Here is a 23,556-nt window from a genome sequence, read left to right on the forward strand (position 1 = left end):
AACTCCCACTGAAATTATCCTTTTCCCTTTCAGTTCAAAAGGAAAAATACGTATGTAAGTGTTTTGCAAGAGTGCTATATTCCTGACTCAATTTTCCCAGTGGCTCCCTTCCACATCAAAATGAATTCCACCCCCCCTACTGAAAGTGCTTTCTTTTTTTTTTTAATTTTTTTTTTTTTTAACGTTTATTTATTTTTTTGAGACAGAGAGAGACAGAGCATGAACGGGGGAGGGTCAGAGAGAGGGAGACACAGAATCCGAAACAGGCTCCAGGCTCTGAGCTGTCAGCACAGAGCCTGACGCGGGGCTCAAACTCACAGACTGTGAGATCATGACCTGAGCTGAAGTCGGCTGCTTAACCGACTGAGCCACCCAGGCGCCCCTGAAAGTGCTTTCTTGACAGTCCTGTTACCTGCTGCTGCCAATAGCTTTTGTGTGGACTTCGTTCTCCACCGGAAGCTCTCAAGTATTGCTTAATGATCACTTTTCATTCCTGGAACGCATCTCCATTTGTAACATTTACTCCTGATTTTCTAGTTACCCCAATGCAAGCAGTTTTCATCTGTTTCACACCATTCAGTCAGGCCCCCAAGTAATGTTAAGTTATTCACTCATACAGAGTGAACACAATAAAGTCCCTGCCCTCATGGAATGCTCAATATGAAACAAACAATTCTTCCATCTATCGAATGTCTGAGCAGGGGGCACCTGGGTGACTCAGTTGGTTAAGCGTCCAGCTCTTGGTTTTGGCTCCGGTCCTGATCTCGCGGTTCTTGAGTTTGAGTCCCGCATCAGGCTCTGCGCTGACGGTGTGGAGTCTGCTTGGAATTATCTCTCTGACCCTCTGCTGTTCTCTCTCTCTCTCTCAAAATAAACTTTAAAAAATAAATAAAATAAAATAATAAAATGTCTAGGGAATGTGCCTTCCTTTCCATTATTACTGTCACTGCCTGAATTTAGAATCTTAATACCTCTTTGTATAGCCCAGTGTACCTCAAATTATGGGCTGTAACCCACATGGGCCAGGAGACAAACTTAAGTAGGTAATGTTAGAAACAAAAAAAGAAATAGAAAATCAGTGTGTGTCCCACATAATATAATTAAAATTATTTTATGAAAACATTTCAGGGATATTAATATTTATGAATATATACATAAAAATTCTTTCCCAACTCTACACCCCTGCCTAGTAAGGTTTCTATCTCTGTTCAAAGTATCCCCCAGCTCTGGTGGGCCAGAACACAAACATCTCCACGGAGGCCTCCATTCTTGTAACCAGGAGGATGCCTCCTCTCTTACTTCAAAGTACTTAATACCTCTTCCAGGTGTTTGTCATGCTTGGCCTTGTATAGGACACAAGAGTCTTAACTTTTTTTTTTTTTTTTTTTTTTCCCCAAATAGGCTTCATGCCCAGGGTGGAGCCCATCGCAGGACTTGAACTCATGACCAAGACCTGTGCTGAGATCAAGAGTCAGACACTTAACTGACTGAGCCAGCCAGGCATCCCAAGAGTTTTAACTCTTCAACTGGATTGTGAGCCTCCTAGTAGATAGAAAGACATTTTAAGTCTCTTCATGTTCCCCTCAAGTGTTGGTCCAATGAATCTAGTCCTAGTATCTACCAGAGAAGAGAAAAAGCTCAAAATACTGCATAGTGTGCCTGTGAATAATATCTCTGGAGAAAATAAATGCAGTAAAATTTGACAGCTGATTTCCCAATCACACTTAGCAAAGGCTGTCAGACAAGAAAACATTTTGACAAAAGAAAGGAGCGCTATACTGCCTCCTCACTGATAACTGTCACACAGGCTACGCACCTATAATCTGGTTCGCGTCAGCACCCTTTCTACGTTATTGTAAAGATAATTTTGAAAAAAAAAATTAAAAATCACAACACCAAACGTTTGGTATGTTGATCTAAAAGATTTTTAAGATAAACTTAAAGGGTTTCTCGACTCTCAGAAACAGAGCCCTTCTCACTCAGATCTCAGCTCCTGACCCTACAAATACCACATAAATCCAGCATTCTTTATGTTCCCGATGTTTCTTCAGGCTTTGGTGGGACCTTACTTGTTTGCGCCCCAAAAAAGCCAATTATCTTAAATGTGCTTTACTACAAGTCACTCTCCTCCTCCCTTCACTTATTTGTCAAATATATAAATACTGTATTTGCAATCTAAAGCTTATTGGACTAGGTGGGCAAAATGATGGAGATCTAACCTATTTTTTTTTTTCTCATTAAACTTTTGTTTTAGTGGGTCTCAAAATTCTGTGACAGATTTTTGGCCAAGTTGTTTCCATTAAAAAGTACTGATTTTAAAAACTAGTAACTTAAAACTGCCACACACACAAAAAACAAATGGTCCACAAAACATTCTCCTTTCCTTCTGAAGGCTTTACGATGCACTGCTGTCATTAACCAGTCGTTTACTATTCAACTTAAATGGCCAACGGACACAAACAGTTCTGAGACCGTTCTTCCACCACTGATTAAGACTGGGGTGGCAGGTATTGGGGGTAATATTCATTTAGCCTTCTGAGCTTTCTGGAAGACTTGGTGACTCTGCCAGCTCCAGCTGCCTTCTTGTCCACCGCTTTGATGACACCCCCAGCAACCGTCTGTCTCATGTCACCAACAGCGAACAGCCCAGAGGAGGACAGTCAGAGAAGCTCTTGACACCCATGGGCGTGCCAGGAACCATATCAACGATGGCAGCGTCACCAGATTTCAAGAACTCAGGACCATCTCCCAGCTTTTTTCCAGAACGACGGTCCATCTTCTCTTTCAGCTCAGCAAACTTGCGGGCGATGTGAGCTGTGTGACAGTCCAGCACAGGTGCATATCCGGCATTGACCTGGCCTGGATGGTTCAGGATAATCACCAGAGCTGGGAGGCCAGCTGCTTCCATTGGTGGGTCATTTTTGCTGTCACCAGCCACACTGCCACCATGAACATCTTTGACACATACGTTCTTGACACTGAGGCCCACGTTGTCCCCAGGAAGAGCCTCACTCAAAGCTTCGCGGTGCATTTCAACAGACTTTACTTCAGTTGTAACACTGACTGGAGAAAAAGTGACCATCAGGCCTGCCTTAAGGACACCGGTCTCCACTCGACCCACAGGGACAGCACCAATACCACCAATTTTGTAGACATCCTGGAGGGGCAGACGCAAGGGCTTGTCAGTTGGACAAGCAGGTGGCAGAACGCAATCCAGAGCTCCAAGCAGCGTGGTTCCACTGGCATTGCCACTCTACACTCTACACTTTCCATCCCTTGAACCAATGGCATGTTGGCACTTGGTTCCAGCATGCTGTCACCATTCCGACCAGAAATTGGCACCAATGCTACAGTGTCGGGGTTGTAGCCAATTTCCTCCATGTAGCTGCTGACTTCCTTAACGATTTCCTCGTATCTCTTCTGGCCGTAGGGGGGCTCAGTGGAATCCATTTTGTTACACCGACAATATAAGTTGTTTTCCGCCCAGTGTGTAAGCCAGAAGGGCATGCTCACGGGTCTGCCCCTTCTTGGAGATACCTGCTTCAAATTCGCCTGAGAGGTGCCTGTAATCATATTTTTGATAAAGTCTCTGAGTCCCGGGGCATCAATGATGGTCGTGTAGAACTTGCTGGTCTCAAATTTCCCCAGGGAGATACCAATGGTGACACCACGTTCCCGTTTGGCTTTGTTTCTCCAAGACCCAGGTATACCTGAAGGAGCCCTTTCCCATCTCAGCAGCCTCCTTCTCAAATTTTTTGATAGTTCTTTTGTCAATCCCACCACATTTGTAGATCAGATGACCAGTAGTGGTAGACTTGCCCGAACCTACGTGTCCAACGACGACGATGTCGACATGAGTCTCTTCCCATTTTGGTTTAGGTTCAGTGGTGGTTTTCACGACACGTGTGTTCTGGAGGCAAACCCATGGCGAGAAAGCTAACCTATTTCTTTTACCAAGCTACGCCAAACACGCATTCCTCTACGAGTAAGGCCCTAGTGTTAATACACAAATATTTCTTTCTAGATGTCAAACATCTGAGAACAGATGTTCTCCTTTTGAAGCAAGATTATAATTAGTTAGCATTATGTGAAGTAGAAAACGATAGACCTGACTCAGAAAGACCTGATTTTTAATCCGGACCCTGTCACTTATCGTAGGATTTACTTCCTTCATGTAAAATGTAGCTACTACCTGTCTCATGGGAGGCATTTAGGAGGGTAAAGTACACTTAAGTGCCTATCACTGAAAAGATGTTTGCTATTATGGTCATATGAACACAGTCAAGTTATTTAAGCTTTGAACTTTCATTTCTTTAATCATAAAGTAATAAATAATAAGACTTTCATTCACCTGTAAGCTCTCCTTAAGGGTTATGTAAAGTAACTGACAAATGATACAAATTCATACTGGGCTTCTCAAATTCCAGTCTTAATTATATAGGTTAAAAATTTTGTTTCTCCTCAAGGGGCACCTGCGTGGTTCAGTCAGCTAACTGTCTGACGTTAGCTCGGGTCATGATGTCACAGTTTGTAAGTTCGAGTCCCGCATCAGGCTTTCCACTGTCAGAGCCCATTTCAGATCCTTTGTCCCTCTCTCTCTGCCCCTCACAGGTGCTATCTCTCTCTCTCTCTCTCAAAAATTAACATTAGAAAAAAAAAATTGTGTTTCCTCAAAAGAATTAGTTTACGATTTATAGCCTTTTTGTATGATCACTGCAGTTCAATATCCAAATGATGCCCTAAGGGGTTGCGGACATCCGTAAATCCAAGATCACTGTGTAGGATTTCCAGCAGCATCTCCCTTCAGGTCTATGTTCTCTCACCAGAGAGGCTCAAGATCATACCAGAAACTTCCTTTTTCAGCTTCTGCTCATACATTACCAACTCCTAAAGAAATGCATCTGTTTCCTCTGCTGAAAGTTCAACGTGTAATTCTATTATCCCTTTTCCTTTTATCCCAGTCTTCCCTAATACTCAGTGCAGGTTACACCAGAAATTAAATCCAGTCTGGGAGCGGAAAGACTTCTGGACTGGCAGATCGTCCCAGGCCTAACTCCTGCCTTTCTATCACTAACTGCACATGACCTTAGACAAATACTTAAGAAAATAACAATATTAGTTCACATTTGCATGGCAGTTTGTAGTTTTCAGGTACTGGGTCATTTGATCCTCAAGAAAAACCTCGTGAAGTACACAAAACAGATATTATTATTTCCATTTTAAGCCAAAGAAACTGAGGATTTACAAAGTGAAATGATTTGAAAATCTACCTCATGTCTTATTGCTGAAACTGACTACACACCCACAGCTCTGGGTGTCAGGGCTCATAAAAGAAGTACAAAACAATCTCTGTGTGACTAGCTTTTAATGCCACAGGACATCTCTTGTAGCTACTAATCCTTGAGTCTCCCTTTCCTCTTTTTCCCCAGCCTTTGGAGAAGGCAATGCTGCTTGGGGGGTCATTCTGCCTCTCACCTTGCCTCAGTGGTCAGAATGCAGACTGGTACCATGTTCCTAGGAGGCCAAAGCCTTTTCAAGCATATTCCACTCAACCCAGGTATCGTAACTGCACGATACCAGCATGATACTAGTTTAAGGAAAGAGACGAGCAAGGAAGCAAGGTTTATAACAGTAAAAAAGAGAAAAAAATTAATTGTCCAATACCAGAAATAGCTTAAATAAAATGTGGTCTACCTACGTAATGGAAAAGCACACACATACTAAAAAGCATTTTAATTCATACATATAGACACAGAAGAATTTGATTAAATTTTCAATGAAAAGAACAAGTAGATGGCTACATTATCATAAAAATACAAAGATATTTAAATGTACACAGTCTAAAAAACTATATAGCAAGTATTAATCTCAGAATGAGAGGGTTACAACTAATTTTTTTGTTTCCCTGGATTTTTGTAAATTTTACAATAAACAGTACTTAATTTATAATATTTTACTTATTTTACAAATTTACAAAAAACATTACTTAACCTTCTTTTTAGAAAAGCAATAAAAAAATTTCTGGTTATTTTTCACTCCAACACGAATATACACAGAAGTGTATTTCTCCAAGAAATAAATAGGAGACGTGCATACCAGGAGTTCATCCATGCTAGTCTGACATTTCTCAAGGTTTATCCGTTTGATTGCCACTTTCTCCTTTTTAGGGGCACAGTACGCTGCCTGGACCACAGCCGTTGCTCCGCTCCCTAAAGATAAATACATAAATGAGTAAATGAATAGATGAATAGATAAGAACATGACGTTTCTAATTCCCACACAATTTAACAAGAGAATAATCCTTATCTTGTTCCTACACTCAACAACAGATGACACCCTAAAAAGCAGGGTGTCAATAAAAGCAAAGGCCTTCGACCATTTCATAGAATTGCTAATAAATACTGGCAGGGAGGAAGAATCAAAATGGCTACAGGTCCAGTTCCTGAGTATGATGGCACAGGCTCACCTTTCCCTGCTCCTCTCTTCTGAATACAACTGAATACCCTAGAAAGAATTCATCAGACAATCCTAAGATGACCCTAAAAGTAGAAGGTGGATGAGCCAGGGGCCTTGGGATGTGAGGAAAAGCACCACTGTGAGTTCATTGGGTTTTCCTTTTATCTCCCATATATCCATGGCTTGGCACAAGAAAAGCCTGAAACCCGGAACCACCAACATAGATGGACAAACAAGAAAATCTTGCTTTTTGGCCAAAGACTGTGAAGGGGGAAGCTTAGCAGAGACCTAGAGGGAAGACAGACTCCCCAGTCCTTATCTCAGACAGTGGAGGATCCCCAGTCATCACAGCATCAGCATCAGCAGAGTCTCCACCCCAGCCCCAGACAGAAGCAGACCAGATTTGCCCCACCTGGGGCAATGTCCAGGCAATCTGCCCTTCGTAGTAGCAGAGATGGGGGCCCACACCCACCAGTCAGCACAAGCAGCACCTGTAGAGATCAAGCAGGACTTCCTGTGATGCCAGAATAATAAAGAAGAGAATAGCAATGCAGAGCTCCGAAAACTAGATTATCATAGGAATTACCCAGCTCACAAAAGCAGGCCAGAGTGGGTATAGTTCAGTGGTAGAGCATTTGATTGCACAAAAGCAGGCCAGGACCTACACACTAAACCTAAATGGAGTTATTGCCTACTAAAACAGAAGACTTAAACAGGATCAAGAGTTGCCTCATATTAATATCTTAAATGCCCAGGATAACATTTTTTTTTTTAAATCGCACACCAAGAATCAGGAAAAACACACTTGAATGAGAGAGAGAACCACACTGATGTCAACACCAAAGTGAATCACAATTTGGAGTTATCCGACAAAAATGTTAAAGCAGTCATCATAAAAATGCTCTGATAAACAATTAAGAATTCCCCTAAATAAAAAATAGAAAATTTTAGCAAAGAAACAGAAGTTATTTTTTTAAAACCACCAAATGGAAATTATGTGTACAACTGAAATATGCAATTTCCAAAATAAAAAAGTGCTGGATAGGCTTAATAGTACAGATGATGGAGGATAAATTTGGTGAACTTGAGGACAAGATCAATAGCATACTCAATCTAAACAACAGAGAGAAAATGGACTGAAAAAAAAAAACAAAAAGAAAGAAAAAGAGAAAGAAGAGAAGCTCAGGGAGCAGTGGATAATAACACAAAATCTAATGTCCGTGTGGTAGGTAGAATAATGGTCCCCCACAAAGTGTCCATGTCCTAATCTTCGAAACCTGTGAATGTTACCTTATATGGCAAGAAGACTGCATGTGTTATTATGTTAAATTAAGGATGAGAAGATTACCCTGGATAATCTGGGTGGGCCCAATGTAATTACAAGGGTCTTTCTTTATAAGAGGGAGGAAGGAGAGCCAGAGTCAGAGAAGAAGAGTTAACGGAAGCAGAGGTCAGAATGATGGGACCACGAACCAAGGAGCAGGTACTGATATATGCAACAACATGGCTAACCTTGAAACCATTATGCTGTGTGAAATAAACCAACCACAAATTGTATGACTCCATTTATATGAAATGTCCAAATCAGGCAAATCCATACAGAAAATATATTACTAGTTGCCAGGGGCTAGGAAAAGAAGACAACGAAAGTTACTGCTTAAGAGGAACAGGATTCTTTCTGGGATAATGAAAATGTTCTGGATTTAGACAGAGGTTGCAAAATCCTGTGACTATACTAAAAAAACCACTGAAATGCACACTTTTAAAATGGTGGGTTTTGGGGCACCTGGGTGGTTCAGTGGGTTAAGCGTCCCACTCTTGATTTCGGCTCAGGTCATGATCTCAAGATTCATGATATTGAGCCCAAATCAGGCTCCATGTTGATAGCATGGAGCCTGCTTGAGATTCTCCCTCCCTCTCCCTCTCTCTCCCTCTCCCTCCCTCTCTCTCTCTCTCTCCCCACACCCTCTTTCTGTCCCTCCCCACTGGCACGAGTGTGTTCTCTCTCTCTCAAAATAAATAAACATTAAAAAATAAAGAAATAAAAAATAAATAAAATGGTGGATATGGTTATGTGACTTTTACCTCAAATTTTCAAAAAAGAGAATACCACAAACAACTTCAGTTCCTAATTCCACAATTTAGAAAAAATGGGCCAATTCTTTGAAAACAACTATCAAAACTCAGCCAAGATGAAATAGATAACCTGAATAATACTAACCCTATTAAAGAAATCAAATTTGTAATTGAAAAAAGTGCTTTAAAAAAAAAAATCCCCAGAACTTTACCAAACACTGACAAAAGAATTAACAGTCATTTTACATGTTTTCCAGAAATGGAAGAAGTGGGAACACCTCCCAACCCATTTTATGCAACCAGTCGTTACCAATACCAAAACCAGACAAGGACATCAAAGAATTAAGAAAACTACAGACCAATGTCTCTCATGAACTGACCTGTAAAATCCTTAACAAAATATTAACACATTAAATCCAGAATAGCTAATGCACCACAACCAAGCATCATGTATTCCAGGTATGTGAGGCTGATGACACATTATGAAAGAAAAAAAAAATCACTGCGACACATTATATCGACAAGCCAAAGGGGAAAAAAAATCATGTATCAACTGACACAGAAAAACATCCTTGAAAAAATTCAGCACCATTCATAATAAAAGGCTCTCAGCAAACTAGGAAGAGGGGAGCTTCTTCAACCTCATAAAGAACACCTACAAAAAACCTTACAGCAAACAACATACTTAATGGTGAATGACTGAATACTTCTGAACTGGGAACAAGGCAAGGCTGTCCATTCTCATCACTCTTAGGCAACACAGTACGAGATACCCATAATTATAAAGAAAAAGAAATAAAAAGCACCCAAGTTGGAAAAGAAGAAATAAAACTGCCCTTATTTTAGATGACGTGATTGTCTATAAAGAAAACCCCAAGAAATCTAGAAGCTCCTAGAACTTGTAAGACAGTTTAGCAAGGTTGCCAAAAAAAAAAAAAAAAAAAAAAATCAGCACAAGAAACCAACCCCATTTCCAGATATTAACAAGTAAGTGGAAACCTGTTCCCCCAAAATGAAATACTGTATGAATGAAATGGTATAAATCCAATAAAATATGAAGAGGATCTGTACGCTGAAAATACACACAATAGAACAAAGAACCAAGAAATAGATTTACACAAATAAGCCCTGCTGATTTTTTTTTCTTTTTTTTTAATTCACCTCCAAATTAGTTAGCATATAGTGCAACAGTGATTTCAGGAGTAGATTCCTTAATGCCCCTTACTCATTTAGCCCATCCCCCCTCCCACAACCCCTCTAGTAACCCTCTGTTTGTTCTCCATATTTATGAGTCTCTTCTGTTTTGTCCCCCTCCCTGTTTTTATATTATTTTTGTTTCTCTTCCCTTATGTTCATCTGTTTTGTCTCTTAAAGTCCTCATATGAGTGAAGTCATATGATTTTTGTCTTTCTCTGACTGACTAATTTCACTTAGCATAATACCCTCCAGTTCCATCCACGTAGTTGCAAATGGCAAGATTTCATTCTTTCTCATTGCCGAACAGTATTCCATTGTGTATATATACCACATCTTCATTCATCCATCGATAGACATTTGAAGCCCCACTGATTTCTGACAAAGGTGCAAAAGCAATTCGTTGGAGATGGATAACCTACCAGAATGGCTTAAAATGTTTTTTAAAGTGATTAATCACTTTATTATTATTGATATTATCACTATTATTATTAATAATATTAGTAGTAGTATTAACCAGGGTGCCTAGGTGGCTCAGTCGATTAAGTGTTTGACTCTTGATTTTGGCTCAGGTCGTGATCTCAGTTTGTGAGATCAAGCCCCACATCGGGCTCTGTGCTGACAGCACGGAGCCTGCTTGGGGTTTCTTTCTGTCCATCTCTCTCTGCCCCTCCCCTGTTCATGCTCGCTCTCTCAAAATAAATAAACATTAAAAAAAATAAAAATAAAACAAATAAAGTGATAATAGCAAATGCTGGTGAGGACGTGATGAAACTGGATCATTCCCACATTGCTAATGATTAATACAAAAAAAAACAACAAAAAAAAACAACCATGGTACAGTCACTCTGGAGAATAGTTTGGCCGTTTCTTTTAAAACTGAAAGTGGACTTGTACAACTCAGCATTCTCACGCTTGGGTATTTATCTCACAGAAATAAAAACAGGTGTTCACACAGAAACCTACATATAAATGTTCATAGCAGCTTTATTCATAATAGCCTCAAACTGGAAACTACCCAAATATCCTTCAACAGGTGAATGGTTTAAACGAACTATGGTACACCCATAGAGAGAAATACTACTCAGCAACAAACACGGACAAGTTATTAATACGCACATTACGTGGATGAACCTCAAGGGCATTACGCTGAGTAAAAAAAGCCACTTTCAAAAAGTTACATATTTCATGACTCCACTTATAACAACTAAGTACAGTACACATATAACTAGGAAACTGAGTAAGCTTACTGGATTGTTAATATATATATATATATATATATATATGTGTATATATATATATATATACATATATATATATATATATATATATATGTATATATATATATGCGCCTAGGCTTATTAATAAGCTAATCTTCAAACACCATTCACACAATGTCATTCATCAAATCACTAAACCACAGCAGCTACTTAATACTGTGCCACTTGGTAACTGAACAGGCTGTTTTTCTGTGCCCCAGATGAAATTTAATTATCCCCATGTCCATGCCTCTATAAAAGTCCTTCACTTTGCTTTCTACATATTAACACATACTCGTGCCTCCTTTCAAAGTCCAACTCACAGCCCAGCTAACTGGAAAAATTCTTACATTCAAACTTCAGCCCCACTGCTGTCAGGAGAGTAAGTGTTCATTTCCCGACTATGTGCCTGGGACATATAGATGCCCAATAAATGTCTCGATTGTTCACTTCCTTGCCCTTTGTCTTCTTGTAGGATGTTTAAACTGTTACAACACATTACCGTGTCTCCTCAAGTATTTGGCATAGGGCAGGTTTACTATGTCTATAAGGTGCTTAAGTCTTAACCAAACACATGAGGAAGAATGATCCCCACCAACTCCCCATCTATACCCATTCCATTAAAATAGGTTTTGGATTTACCATTTTAATCGCTGATATGACCACAGACTAAACATTCTCCTGCACAAACACTCAGCCCTGAATAGAGATGAACTGTAAATACTTAAGGAAAAATGAGCAATCATTAAGTTCTTCCCCCTTTCCTCTCCTTTGTCTCATCCTCTTCCCAAATAGTGATTTTATCAAAATGTTGGCAGGAGAGACCATGGGGAAAGAAAAAGCGCTCCATGTACCACACAGTAATTATATTAAGAAAAAGCAACTTTGGGCAGAATGCTTCATGCAAAACGCAACATGCTTTCAATATCCTAGACATTCTCATGAAGAGCATGCACTTTAGAGAATGAGATATTTACTTTAATAAGATCCTATAACAGCCTGTAAAAAAGCTAATTATCTGATCATTTAAGAGAAGGAGAAGGCAATTTAACATCTGGGGCTTTAAAACTTAAGTTTCTAAGTGGAAAAAAGCAAAGAGCAAAACACCCCACAAAAGGATATATATGTATTAAAGTTTTCTGAAAGGATCCATAGAAGCTATTAAGAGTAGCTAACAGAGACAGAGTGAAAAGGAGAAGCTTATCATCAGCAAAAGACAAAATAATACACAGTATTCTGCTCTTAAATGTCCATTTTCCCCAATTTACAAGTCATATTATTGTGTATATTACCAGAAGAAATCATTTCCATTTTTATTATCTTAAAATATTCAGATATTCCAGAAGATTTCTGGATTTCTAGGAAAGAAATTTCAGAAATTTCTTTCTAGTAAAGAAAAAAAAGCTTGGTAATTTTGCAATCACTTTCAAATTACAAGTCAACTTACACGAACATCAGAACGTGGCAAAGAAAGACCATCTTAAACATGAATTGAGAGCTGCCTTTGTTTATGTGATCGAATGCCTTTGTTTATATGGTGAAATATATTAAAAAAGTCAGGATCGGGCACCACAGTCATTTAAATTTACTTCTTATAATTATCATTTATTTCAGTGTTAAAGTTATTTCAATCTCGTTATTTATTATTCTTACATATTCCCTCAAATATTGACTTTAATAAAGACATACAATGTACAACAGATAACCCTTTCTAATACACAAAGTTTTCAATTTGAAACATCTCTTCACAAAACCATAGTAAGATGACACTTCACACCCACTAGGATGGCTGTAATAAAAAAGACAGACTATAAGAAGTGCTGCAAAGGATGTGGAGAACCTGGAACCCTCCGACATCGTGGGTGGGACTATACAATGATGTACCCACTTTAGACCAAGAGTCTGGTGGGGTTCCTGGGTGGCCCAGTCAGTTAAGCATCTTGATTTTGGCTCAGGTCATGATCTGGCAGTTTGTGAGTTCGAGCCCCCCCCGTCAGGCTCTGTGCTAACAGTGCAGAGCCTGCCTGGGATTCTCTCTCTCCCTCTCTCTCTGCCCCTCCCTCAAAATAAATAAATAAACTTTTAAAAAAGCAGGGAGGGGGGAGGGGTGTTGCCTGAGTGGCTTGGTCTGTTAAGCGTCCGACTTCGGCTCAGGTCATGATCTCACGGTCCGTGAGTTCGAGCCCCACGTCGGGCTCTGTGCTGACAGCTCGGAGCCTGGAGCCTGCTTCAGATTCTGTGTCTCCCTCTCTCTCTCTCTGCCCCTCCCTCGCTTGTGCTGTCTCTCTCTCAAAAATGAATAAATGTAATGGGGCGCCTGGGTGGCTCAGTGGATTAAGTGTCCGACTTTGGCTCAGGTCATGATCTCACGGTCCGTGAGTTCGAGCCCCGCGTCGGGCTCTGTGCTGACAGCTCAGAGCCCGGAGCCTGTTTCAGATTCTGTGTCTCCCTCTCTCTCTGCCCCTCCCCTGTTCATGCTCTGTCTCTCTCTGTCTCAAAAATAAATAAACGTTAAAAAAAAAAAAATTTAAAAAAAAAAGAACACATTTCCCATTCAATGGCATCCAATAGTGTACCTGAATTATTTCGACAATAGTTTAAGAACACTAACTTACTGCTTGATAAAAATGATCCAATAGGCTACCATTGAAATAGCTTGCAGTTTGCAGTTCGCCCTCTGCTCCGCACAGGAGTACGGGGCCGAATGAGGCATGACGGAGGGTGGGGCAAGGTGAGGGCAAAGTACAGGCTAACAGCACCCCCCCCCCCCCGCCCCCCGCCACCGCCCTCTGCTCCAGGTGGGACATGTATATGATATTCCTTGGGCACTGCAGGCTACCCCAAAAGGAGAAAGGACAAAAAACAAATGGTTAAACTGGTAAGAGTCTCCCCCAGTTTACCAGAAAAAGGCAATTCCATCATAGCCTGAAGTCCAGGAACGCCCTACTGTCTTTCGGTTAATGCTCTGCTAGAGGGAAAAACAACCTTGGCCTGACAACACAGCTAGGCCTCCATAAGTCTTTAGCACGTGAAAGTCTCTCTGGAAACTCTGTTGACTTTGTCTCTGACTCCGTAAAACGGTCGCCCCTCACACTTGGAGCGCAGCTCTTCCTGCCCATGGGTCCTGTCCCCATGCTTTCCTAAAAATCACCTTTTTGCACCGAAGATAGCTTCAAGAATTCTTTCTCGGCCGTCGGCTCCACCCCCCACAAACCCATCACCCCAAAACTTCATGAGGCAGAACAGCAGTGTCTGCCATTAACTTTTCTCTCCCTCCCATCCTTTTCCTTTCCAAACTCTCTCTTCATGGGATCCCTAAAGAAAACTTAACAACTCTCTTGCCTTCAGTGAAAGGCCCCTGCCCCACTCTGGGAAGCCCCAGAGGAAGGAAGCTAATCACACAGGTCCCGTTATCCATCAGGCTAAGATGAGAGGCATTCTTAAGTCACAGAAGACACAATGCAGTCTCTACAGGGTACTTTTGGTCCTAGATAACAGATGTCTTCTAACATGTAAATGTGTTCCCTAATGCTTTATCATTTTAATTTTTGCAAATGGACTACTGAATGGTATTTTTTTAAACTCTCAAACCAGTTCCTCCACCCCTGTATAATCAAACATTGATCGTTTATCTTATATACACAAAATCTAAAACACTAGCTTTTTAAAAAAAAATTTTTTTTAATGTTTCTATTTATTTTTGAGACAGAGAGAGACAGAGCATGAGCAGGGGAGCGGCAGAGAGAGAGGGAGACACAGAATCTGAAGCGGGCTCCAGGCCCTGAGCTGCCAGCACAGAGCCTGACGCAGGGCTCGAACTCAAGGACTGTTAGACCATGACCTGAGCTGAAGTCGGACGCTTAACCGACTGAGCCACCCAGGCGCCCCTAAAACGCTAGCTTTAAACATACTAACGGCATGTCCTACATAAACCAAAACCATGCTGGGGTTAAAAATACAGACATAGGAATTTGGGGAATTTCGTTGTTATTAATCCCTAGTCATTATTAACTATAGAATTTCACTAACAATAAAACACTAAGCCTAGGTATTATCAATCACAATTGTCTATATACTAACGCACCTTTCTTTTACACAAAGAATCGCTCATTTAATAAATCTCGCTAGAAGCAAGACACTAAATTCTGGTGTGATTTAACAAATGGCCTTAAAAGACAAGTGGCACTTCCCACATCTGATGATACAAAGAGATTCGCGGGCTCCGGTTCTTCCGTGTTAACGATCGCTTTCATTGACCTTCATATTCCCCCCCACCCCCAAAATACCAAAACGTTAATGAGCAACCAAAAAAATACTTTAAAGTTCTAACATTAAGGATTATGGCTAATACAGTAAAAACTCAATACTAACACCACTATTTCAGAATAGCCAATGATGTTCTATCTTCCTTTAGGAAAACCTTTACTTCACAGAAAATAACTATTAATAATGTAAATAAGAGGGCTCCGTTGGTTGAGCATCCGACTTCAGCTCAAGTCATGATTTCACAGTTTGCGGGTTCGAGCACCGCATTCGGCTCACTGCTGTCAGCACAGTCTTCTTCAAATCCTCTGTCCCCCTCTCTCTGGCCCCTCCCCTGCTCACGCTCTCTCAAAGATAAAGAAAATATTAAAATAATAATAATAATAACGTAAATAAGAAGATAGGGAAGACTATCTTTAAAATGTCTTTATAATCATTTTAAGTATTCACCAATTCTTTGCAGGACTTTAAAAACACAGGATTCGAGATACAAACTTTAAAAATACTCGTCTCTTTAAAGCATGTCCCCTTATGAGGAATTTTTCAAAGTACACGCCAATTCACAGACTTTCAACCATCACTTTTCTTACAGTTAATCGAGTCAAACGGAAAACATCAGTATGCATTGCACATAGCAAAAGTAAATGCTATTTTGCAAAACTTTTACTTCAGTATAAACACGCGTGCAAATTGTAAAATGTATCTCTTAGGAGTGGTTTAGTGAAAAATGTCAAAGCTACTGCTCTAATGCCCAGAGCCCTCTACTAAGCACCGGACTACTGCGGAGAATAATACAATGGAAGATGCAAAACAGTTTCCAATAAAACATCCTCATTCAGACTTTCGCGAGTTTACACTGCTGATCTATGCACCCTTCTCTAGATCTCCAGCTCTTCCAACCTTCTGTCCTCTCCCAGTGAGCTCTTAAACTGCAGTGTTAATATGCAGTACATGTCAGAACGGATTAATACACAAAAATATCAAGGAGCTCTCTCCTGAAATTCCCCACACTGCATAACTTCGTCTCCTGAGACAGAAAAGGAGACGCCCAAAGGCATGGGGTTACTAAAAATTTTTTTAGTCTCTGGCCACTTTATAAGACCCAGAAATTCAGGATAGAAAGTAAAAAATGGGTATTATTCCGGTGAGGAAAACAATAAATGAACCAAAGCAGCTGAAGATAATTTCCTCCAAATTCTGGGCATCCATCATTGTAACAGGTACATATTCTAAAGATCTTAAGTGTTCTTTAGCAAGGTTTTGCATTCACTGAAGAGCTAGCCCAGACTCTTCGTTGTGAAAGACGATTAAGGCACCATCACCTAAACCAAGGAAACTATGGGAAATTACAATTTTGTAAACCCTCTTCTCTTGTCAGTGCCATGTTGAAAACTAAAGCTCCTAAAACTGGTGAAACAGCTGTCTGAATAGTCCTCATCATAAAAATCATGCTATTCTCCCCATACGAAGATGAAAATAAAGACACGCTGCCATATGCTTTGAGCAATTATTCACACAGCCTGACGGTTTTGAAATGAATCATCACTCTGTCCCCCGTTCACTCTGGTAATCTCGCATCTCAACGGATGGTAACTCCATCCTTCCGGATGCTCCAGCCAAAAATCCTAAAATCTTTTCACATCTAATCCGATGGCAACTCTCTGACTCCAGAACGTGTTATTACCCAGCATCTGACGACTTCTCAGCACCTCCATCGCTACCTCTCTCCACCGGATAAACTCTCCTTCCACCCCGTGCCCTTGCAAAACTACCCTCCACATACCAGCCCGAGCTACCCTCTGGCAAGACAGTCATAGTACGCCTCTGGCTCAAAACCCTGCAACGGTTTTCAACCTCACTCAAAGCAAAAGGCAGGTGCCCAGATGACTCACGAGGCGTCACCCCATCTTCCGGTCAGGACCACACGGCCCCACCACCTTACTCTTCTGATCCCTTCCCATCCGCCGCCACACCCCGTCCCTCTGCTCCAGCCCCTCCTGCCTCCTAGCCCTTAGCGCCACCAGGAAGCAGGCTTCCACTCCACTTCAGGGCCTTCGCTGCCTCTGCTCCCTCTGCTTCAAACACGCTTCCTGCAGAAGATACTCCCTCGTTCAGCTCCTTCAGGTCATTTCTCAAACGGCATCGTCTCACTGAGGCTTTCCCTGACCTATTTAAAACCCACCTCTATCCCTAGGAATCTCCAACCCCTTTCTCAGCTTTCCTTTTATCCTTCGTCACACTGGATTATTAGCTCCATAAAAGCAGGGATTTTCTGTCTGCTTCACCGCTGTATCCCTAGCCTGCGGAACAGTACCCGGCACATGAGAGAAGTTCAAAAAACATCTGCTGAATACATTAACCAACCAGGTGGTGACACATATTTGCAAGAAAAAAAATTTACTCATTTAAGGCCAAGGAAACACTAAAATGGCCCAGTCTTCATGGACATTACCTCATTATTACCATCACGAGCGCTAACAACTACTGAATGTTTATTCTGTGTGCCAAGGACTACGTTTGCATCTCGGTTTTTCATCCGTTAGGTATTATTGATCTTACAAAGCGATGTAAGAAAAGCAATGCAGGCAAAAATAAGACTGAGGTCATGCACCAGCAAGAGGCAAAGTAGGGTCTAGAAACCAGAACTACGTGATGATTCAACACCATACTCCTAACTGGTAAGCAACTGCCTCTTTAGATTAAAGCTAACATTTATTAACTGATTACTATATGTCAGGTTAAATTATTTACTTGTAATGTCTTAATTATTTTAATTAAAAAAAAAAAAAAAGCCAATACTTTTAGTTGCCTATCCAACAATTTTCCCTTCTTTAATAAGAGAACCTCGACCTGCTTTGTTTGAAGTCATAACGTGCCCAGCTAAAAAGCTTTATTTCACAGCCTCCCTTGCAAATGGCCAAATCACACGGTTCTGGCCAATAAACTAGGAATGGAAGTCACTGAGTAAGGCTTCCAGGAAAGAAAGCTCTTTGAAAGGGAGCCAAGTCAGTTGTCACGTGCCTTTGTCCTTTTGCCATAGTCCTCCAGCCTGGAACACAAGCACGAGTCTAGGAGTGGAACAACTCTCTTGCAACTATGAGAATGAGAGTCACGTGCCAAGCTCAGTGGAGTAAACCCCAGGAGCCTGGGTGCCTGACGGCACCTAGGCTGCACCTCCAGTTCCATAAGGGGCAGAAGGTACTTTATTAAGCCACTACGGTTTCCATTACATGCAGCCAGATGCAATAGCTATTTGACACAGCCCTATGAGGTTGTTGGCCCAATGTTCGCCTTCCTGATCACGCCACCACAGCTACGTGTCCCCAACCGGGGGAGAAAATACGCTAGCCATTAAGAATCACTCTACTCGTGGCGCCCGATGTCTTCCACATTTATGGAGGGGCTGGAGGTGGGACCTGGAATGTGTGCTTGAAAACCACTACTTCAGACCTCAAAATGCGTGGCCAGTGAACAATTAGTGAAAATTAAAAAGGGAAAGTAGAGAATAAAGCTAACGAGTTGCCTTCACCAAAGCGTCAAAGGTAGGTAAGTTATACCATATTAAAAACAGATCTTAAAGGACAATTTTCTAAACCTAACCCAAGGTAAACAGCAAATATTTACGGAGCCTTTTCGAGCTGTAGGACAACAAGAGGCCCATATCACGGCCTTTGCCAGACTGTTTCCCTATGCGCTATCGTACCGTATTGTTGGCAGGGCCTTATGCAGCTATACTCCCGTGTCCGCCACAAATCCTGAAATCCATCTAAACTTCAATGAAAGGCGTCTGAGTGACTCAGTGGGTTGAGGGACCGACTCTTGATTTCAGCTCAGGTCGTGATCTCAGGGTCGTGGGATAGAGTCCTCCGTCAGGCTCCATGCTGAGCACGGAACCTGTTTAAGACATTCCCTTTCTCTTTCTCTCTCTCTCTCTCTCTCTCTCTCTCTCTCTCCCCCCAGTTCGTGCTCATGCTCGCTCTCTAAAATAAAAATAAACAAACTTTAAGGAGATCTGGAAGTAAGGGGGAAAAAAAGATGCAGTGATAAGCATTACGACAGAGTCAAAATATTTAAGTGTCACAGATTTCAAGTCACATAGTATTTCACATTTCATGGTAATACCAAAAATTAGGGGACATGGGAGAGGGAGGAAAAAAGAAAGGCAGAGATAACAAAAAACACTATCTTAAGGAACACTCAAAAACTAAACCTTTTAACAGTCTTCTCTTTCTTTTTTGACCGAGAGAAAGCACAAGAGGGGGAGGGACAGAGAGAGAGGGGAACAGAAGATCCAAAGCAGGCTCTACACTGACAGCAACCAGTCCAATGCGGGGCTTGAACTCACAAACCGTGAGATCGTGACCTGAGCCAAAGTCAGCCGCTCAAGCGACTGAGCCACCCAGGCACCGCCAAACTAAACATTTTCTGCAATTACACTTAATCTACATAACAGCCCCAATGATAATATATGCCATTATCTCCATTTTTCCCCAAAGTTTATTCATTTATTTTGAGAGAGAGAGAGACACACACACACACACACACACAGCACACATGAGTGGGGGAGGGACAGAGACAGCAGGAGAGAAAGAATCCCAAGAGAATCGACTCAGGGCTTGAAATCACAAACTATGAGATAATGACCTCAGCCAAAACCAAGAGTTGGACGCTTAACCGACTGAGCCACACTGGTGTCCCCCACTACCTCCATTTTATAGACAAAAAGCCAACACTAAAACCAGTTATATAAATTGCCCAAGGTCGCATAGGTAATTAAAGATAAGGCAGGATTTGATTCCAGGTCAGTACAGCCCCAAGACCATACTCTTCTAGCTATTTCAACACATGTCAACTACAGTGCAACACCCGTTCAGAAATTCAAATACAATAATAATGGCTAGTAAGGAGCTCAAAAAAAAAAAAAAAAAAAAAAAGATGAAAGAGTGATAGTGAAAATAATACTAATATCTTTTACAAGTAATCATACTTAAAGAACTTCAAATCTTTCCAAAGCATGTTTAAGATGATACAGTTCTTTAAAAGGAAGTCCTCTGAATTCCCAATCTGTATGCTTTTAATGTGCTCCAGGAAGGGAATTTTTCTTTTCTCTGTAGGATTTTGCCAGAGAGAGAAAAAAAAACAGAATGTGAGAAACAACCCCATAAATATTATAGGCCAGGAAGCATTGGTAAAAAAATTACATTTCAAATAAATGCAGGTGCTTTGATCAGAAAGGAGGCATCATTTAACCACTGCCTTAAAATACAATTCTTTGAAAACAAAACAAAAATTGAAAACAAAAAACAACAAAAAATTCAAATGATCCGCCAAACTTTTTTTTTCTGAACTCCATTTGTTTCCTGCAAATTTTAAGTGTAATCTGCAGAAATCACAAAGATTCATTTTGAAGATTATAGCTTATTACAAAATACTGTATTCCAAATATTTCAGCATTGAAGCAAGTTCAGAATAAGAATAAACTGCTTTATTGAGGCTTGCTACTTGTAATAAGCTATAGTTCAAGGAAAAACATTACTTTCCCTCCCTGTTGGGAGGATGGGGTGAGAGAGGAGTAGAATGGAAGGATGTTAGCAACTTTCAGGAACTTACGAATGAGAGGGAGACATTTATTTATGTATTTATTTATTTATTTATTTGAGAGAGAGAGAGAGAGCACTCACACGCGCACACACACACACACACACACACACACACACACACGAGGGAGGGGCAGAGGGAAAGAGAGAGAATCCCAAGCAGGCTGCACACTTGTCACAGCCTGATACGGGGCTCGACCCCATCACCCCAGGACCATGACCTGAGCCAAAATCAAGAGTCGGACACTCAACCCACTGAACCACGCAGGGGCCCCTAGAGGGAGCTATTTAAAACTTACAGAATAGGATACACAAAAGAAAAATTCTACTACATCCAAAAGGGTCACCTTCAAAATAGCTGCCATCAAATTTTTTTATTTAAAAGATATTTCCCTTAATCCTTCACTGTAAGTATATTTTCCCTAATTAATTTCGCTTAATCCCTTAATATTTCCCTTAGTCAGACTATGACTACTATCTTATAGTTTGTATCTTCCATTTTATATTCAAAAACCAATCAAATTCCTACATAGAAACAAGGATGCTAAATTAAGCAATAGGAGAACTGAACACCAGTATTGGCTATGCCACTAATTAGCTCTATGGCTTTAGACAGTCATTTTACCCTGTTAGGTTTCAATGTCTTCATCTGTAAAACAAGATACATTAAATCAGGGGCACCTGGGTGGCTCAGTTGGTTAAGTGTCTGACTCTTGATTTCGGCTCGGGTCATGAACTCACGGTTGGTGAGTTCGAGTCCCACGTTGGGCTCTGTGCAGAGAGTGTGGAGTCTGCTTGGAGTTCTCTCTCTGCCCCTCCCCCACTTGCTCTCTTTTGCTTTTTCTCCAAATAAATAAATAAACATTCTTAAAAAATTAACCCAAAATGTCCTGGAGGTCTAAAAGTAAGAGCTAAAACTATAGCTAAATTTAGCTTAGAAGAAAACATAGGAAAAAAATCCTTGTGATGTTGGCTTAGTAAAGATTTCCTACACCATCAAAAGCACACACGATCAATAAAAGAAAAAAATAATAAACTTTATCGAAATTCAAAACTTTTTCAAAGTTTTCAAAAACTCACCCCAGAACTCAATAAGAAAACAAACCATGGGCAACCCAATTGGGCAAAACATTCGAATGGACATTTCACCAGAGACAGATGAAAAGCTAATGAATAAGTACATCGTTAGTCATGAAAGAAATGCAAAACCACCACCAAATACTACTTCTTACCCACCTGGACGGCTATAATCTAAGACACCAAATGCTGACAAAAATGTAGAGAAACAGGAACTCTCACCCAGGGTTGGTGGGAATGAAAAATGATGCAGTCACTTCGAAAAGGTTTAATCGGTTTCTTACAAAAGTTAAAGATAAATTTACCACATGACCCAGAAACTCCACCCAAGGAAAATGAAACATGTTCATACGAAGATTTGATAAGTGAAAGCTCGTAACAGCATTATTCCAAAAGGGCCGAAAAGCAGAAATAACCCAATGGCCATCAAGAGGTGTCCAATAAGAAGGAATCACGCAATGACACCGGCTACAACATGGATGAACTTCAGGAAACGCCATGCCAAGTAAAAGAAACCAACACAAAGGATCACAGATTATAGGGTTATATTTACATTAAATATCCAGAAAAGGCAAATCTATAGAGACAGAGAAAGTAGATCTGTGGTTGCCCGAGGCAGGGGGTGGGAACAGGGAGTGACTGCGAAGGACATGAGGCATCTTTGTGGAATGATGGAAATGTTCTAAAATTGGATTGTGGGAATGACTGAACAACTCCGAAAATTTACTTAAAAAATTACATGATTGTACACTCAACACAGGTGCATTTTATGGTGTATAAGCTCTAACCCAATCAAGTTGTTCTTAAAAATGAAAAAATATCACGGTGAGTGGAAGGAGCCAAACGCAGAAGACAGTATGTTATTATGATCTCACTTACACAAAATGTCCAGAAAAGGCAACCCTATAGAGACAGAAAGGTTTGTGGTCGCCTGGGGTTAGGGGGTGGGAACAGGGATTAACTGTAAACAGGCACAAGGATCCTACTGGGTGAGGAAAATATTCTAAAACTGGATTATGCTTCCTGGCATACGGCACAAGTTACTAAAAACCACTGAATTTTGTACTTAAAAATGGGTGAATTTTATAGCATTAGATTGTTTTTTAAGGTTATTTTTAAAAATAAAATGGTAAAGTTATTTTTTTAGCGGTTATTATTTTTGAAAGAGAGAGAGAGAGAGAGTGGGAGCGAGCGAGGGGGAGTGGCAGAGCGAGGGGGTCAGAGGATCTGAAGTAGGCTCTGTACTGAGAGCAGAGAGCTGGATGCAGGCTGAAACTCAGGAACCGTGAGATCATGACCTGGCCTGGGCTGCAGCTGGATGCTTAACCAACTGAGCTACCCAGGTGCCCCAGTAAAGTTATTTTTAAAAATAAAACGGCCAAGGGGCACCTGGGTAGCTCTGTCGGTTGAGCGTCCGTCTGACTCTTGATTTCGGCTCAGGTCACGATCGATCAAGCCTGTGTCGGGCTCTGCACGGTGCGTGGAACTTTGCTGACAATTCTCCCTTTCTCTCTCTCTCTCTCCCTCAGCCCCTCTCCCTGCTCCCTCTCTCAAAAGGAAAAAAAAGAAAAAGAAACATAAGACGGTCAAATCACGTTGGAGCTCTTAACCTTTTACCCATGGAGCGCTTTAGA

The 23,556-nt window shown here is 40.9% G+C and overlaps 1 protein-coding gene and 1 pseudogene across 3 annotated transcripts in view; both read right to left on the minus strand.

The window, feature by feature from the left end:
- Positions 1–23,556, minus strand: part of OXSR1 (oxidative stress responsive kinase 1) — a 100,267-nt gene that overhangs the window by 74,904 nt on the left and 1,807 nt on the right. For 2 of the 3 annotated variants that reach the window (XM_042955862.1, XM_042955863.1), the window contains exon 2: positions 6,097–6,209. In XM_042955862.1, the coding sequence (XP_042811796.1) occupies positions 6,097–6,209 (113 nt within the window). Of the gene's footprint in view, positions 1–6,096; positions 6,210–17,430; positions 19,097–23,556 lie in introns of those variants that run through there. The other variant, XM_042955864.1, reaches the window with a different exon arrangement.
- On the minus strand, positions 1,435–3,942 carry LOC122230158 (annotated as a pseudogene).

Source organism: Panthera leo, chromosome C2 (genome assembly GCF_018350215.1).
Source record: "Panthera leo isolate Ple1 chromosome C2, P.leo_Ple1_pat1.1, whole genome shotgun sequence".
Taxonomy (NCBI): Eukaryota; Metazoa; Chordata; class Mammalia; order Carnivora; family Felidae; genus Panthera; species Panthera leo.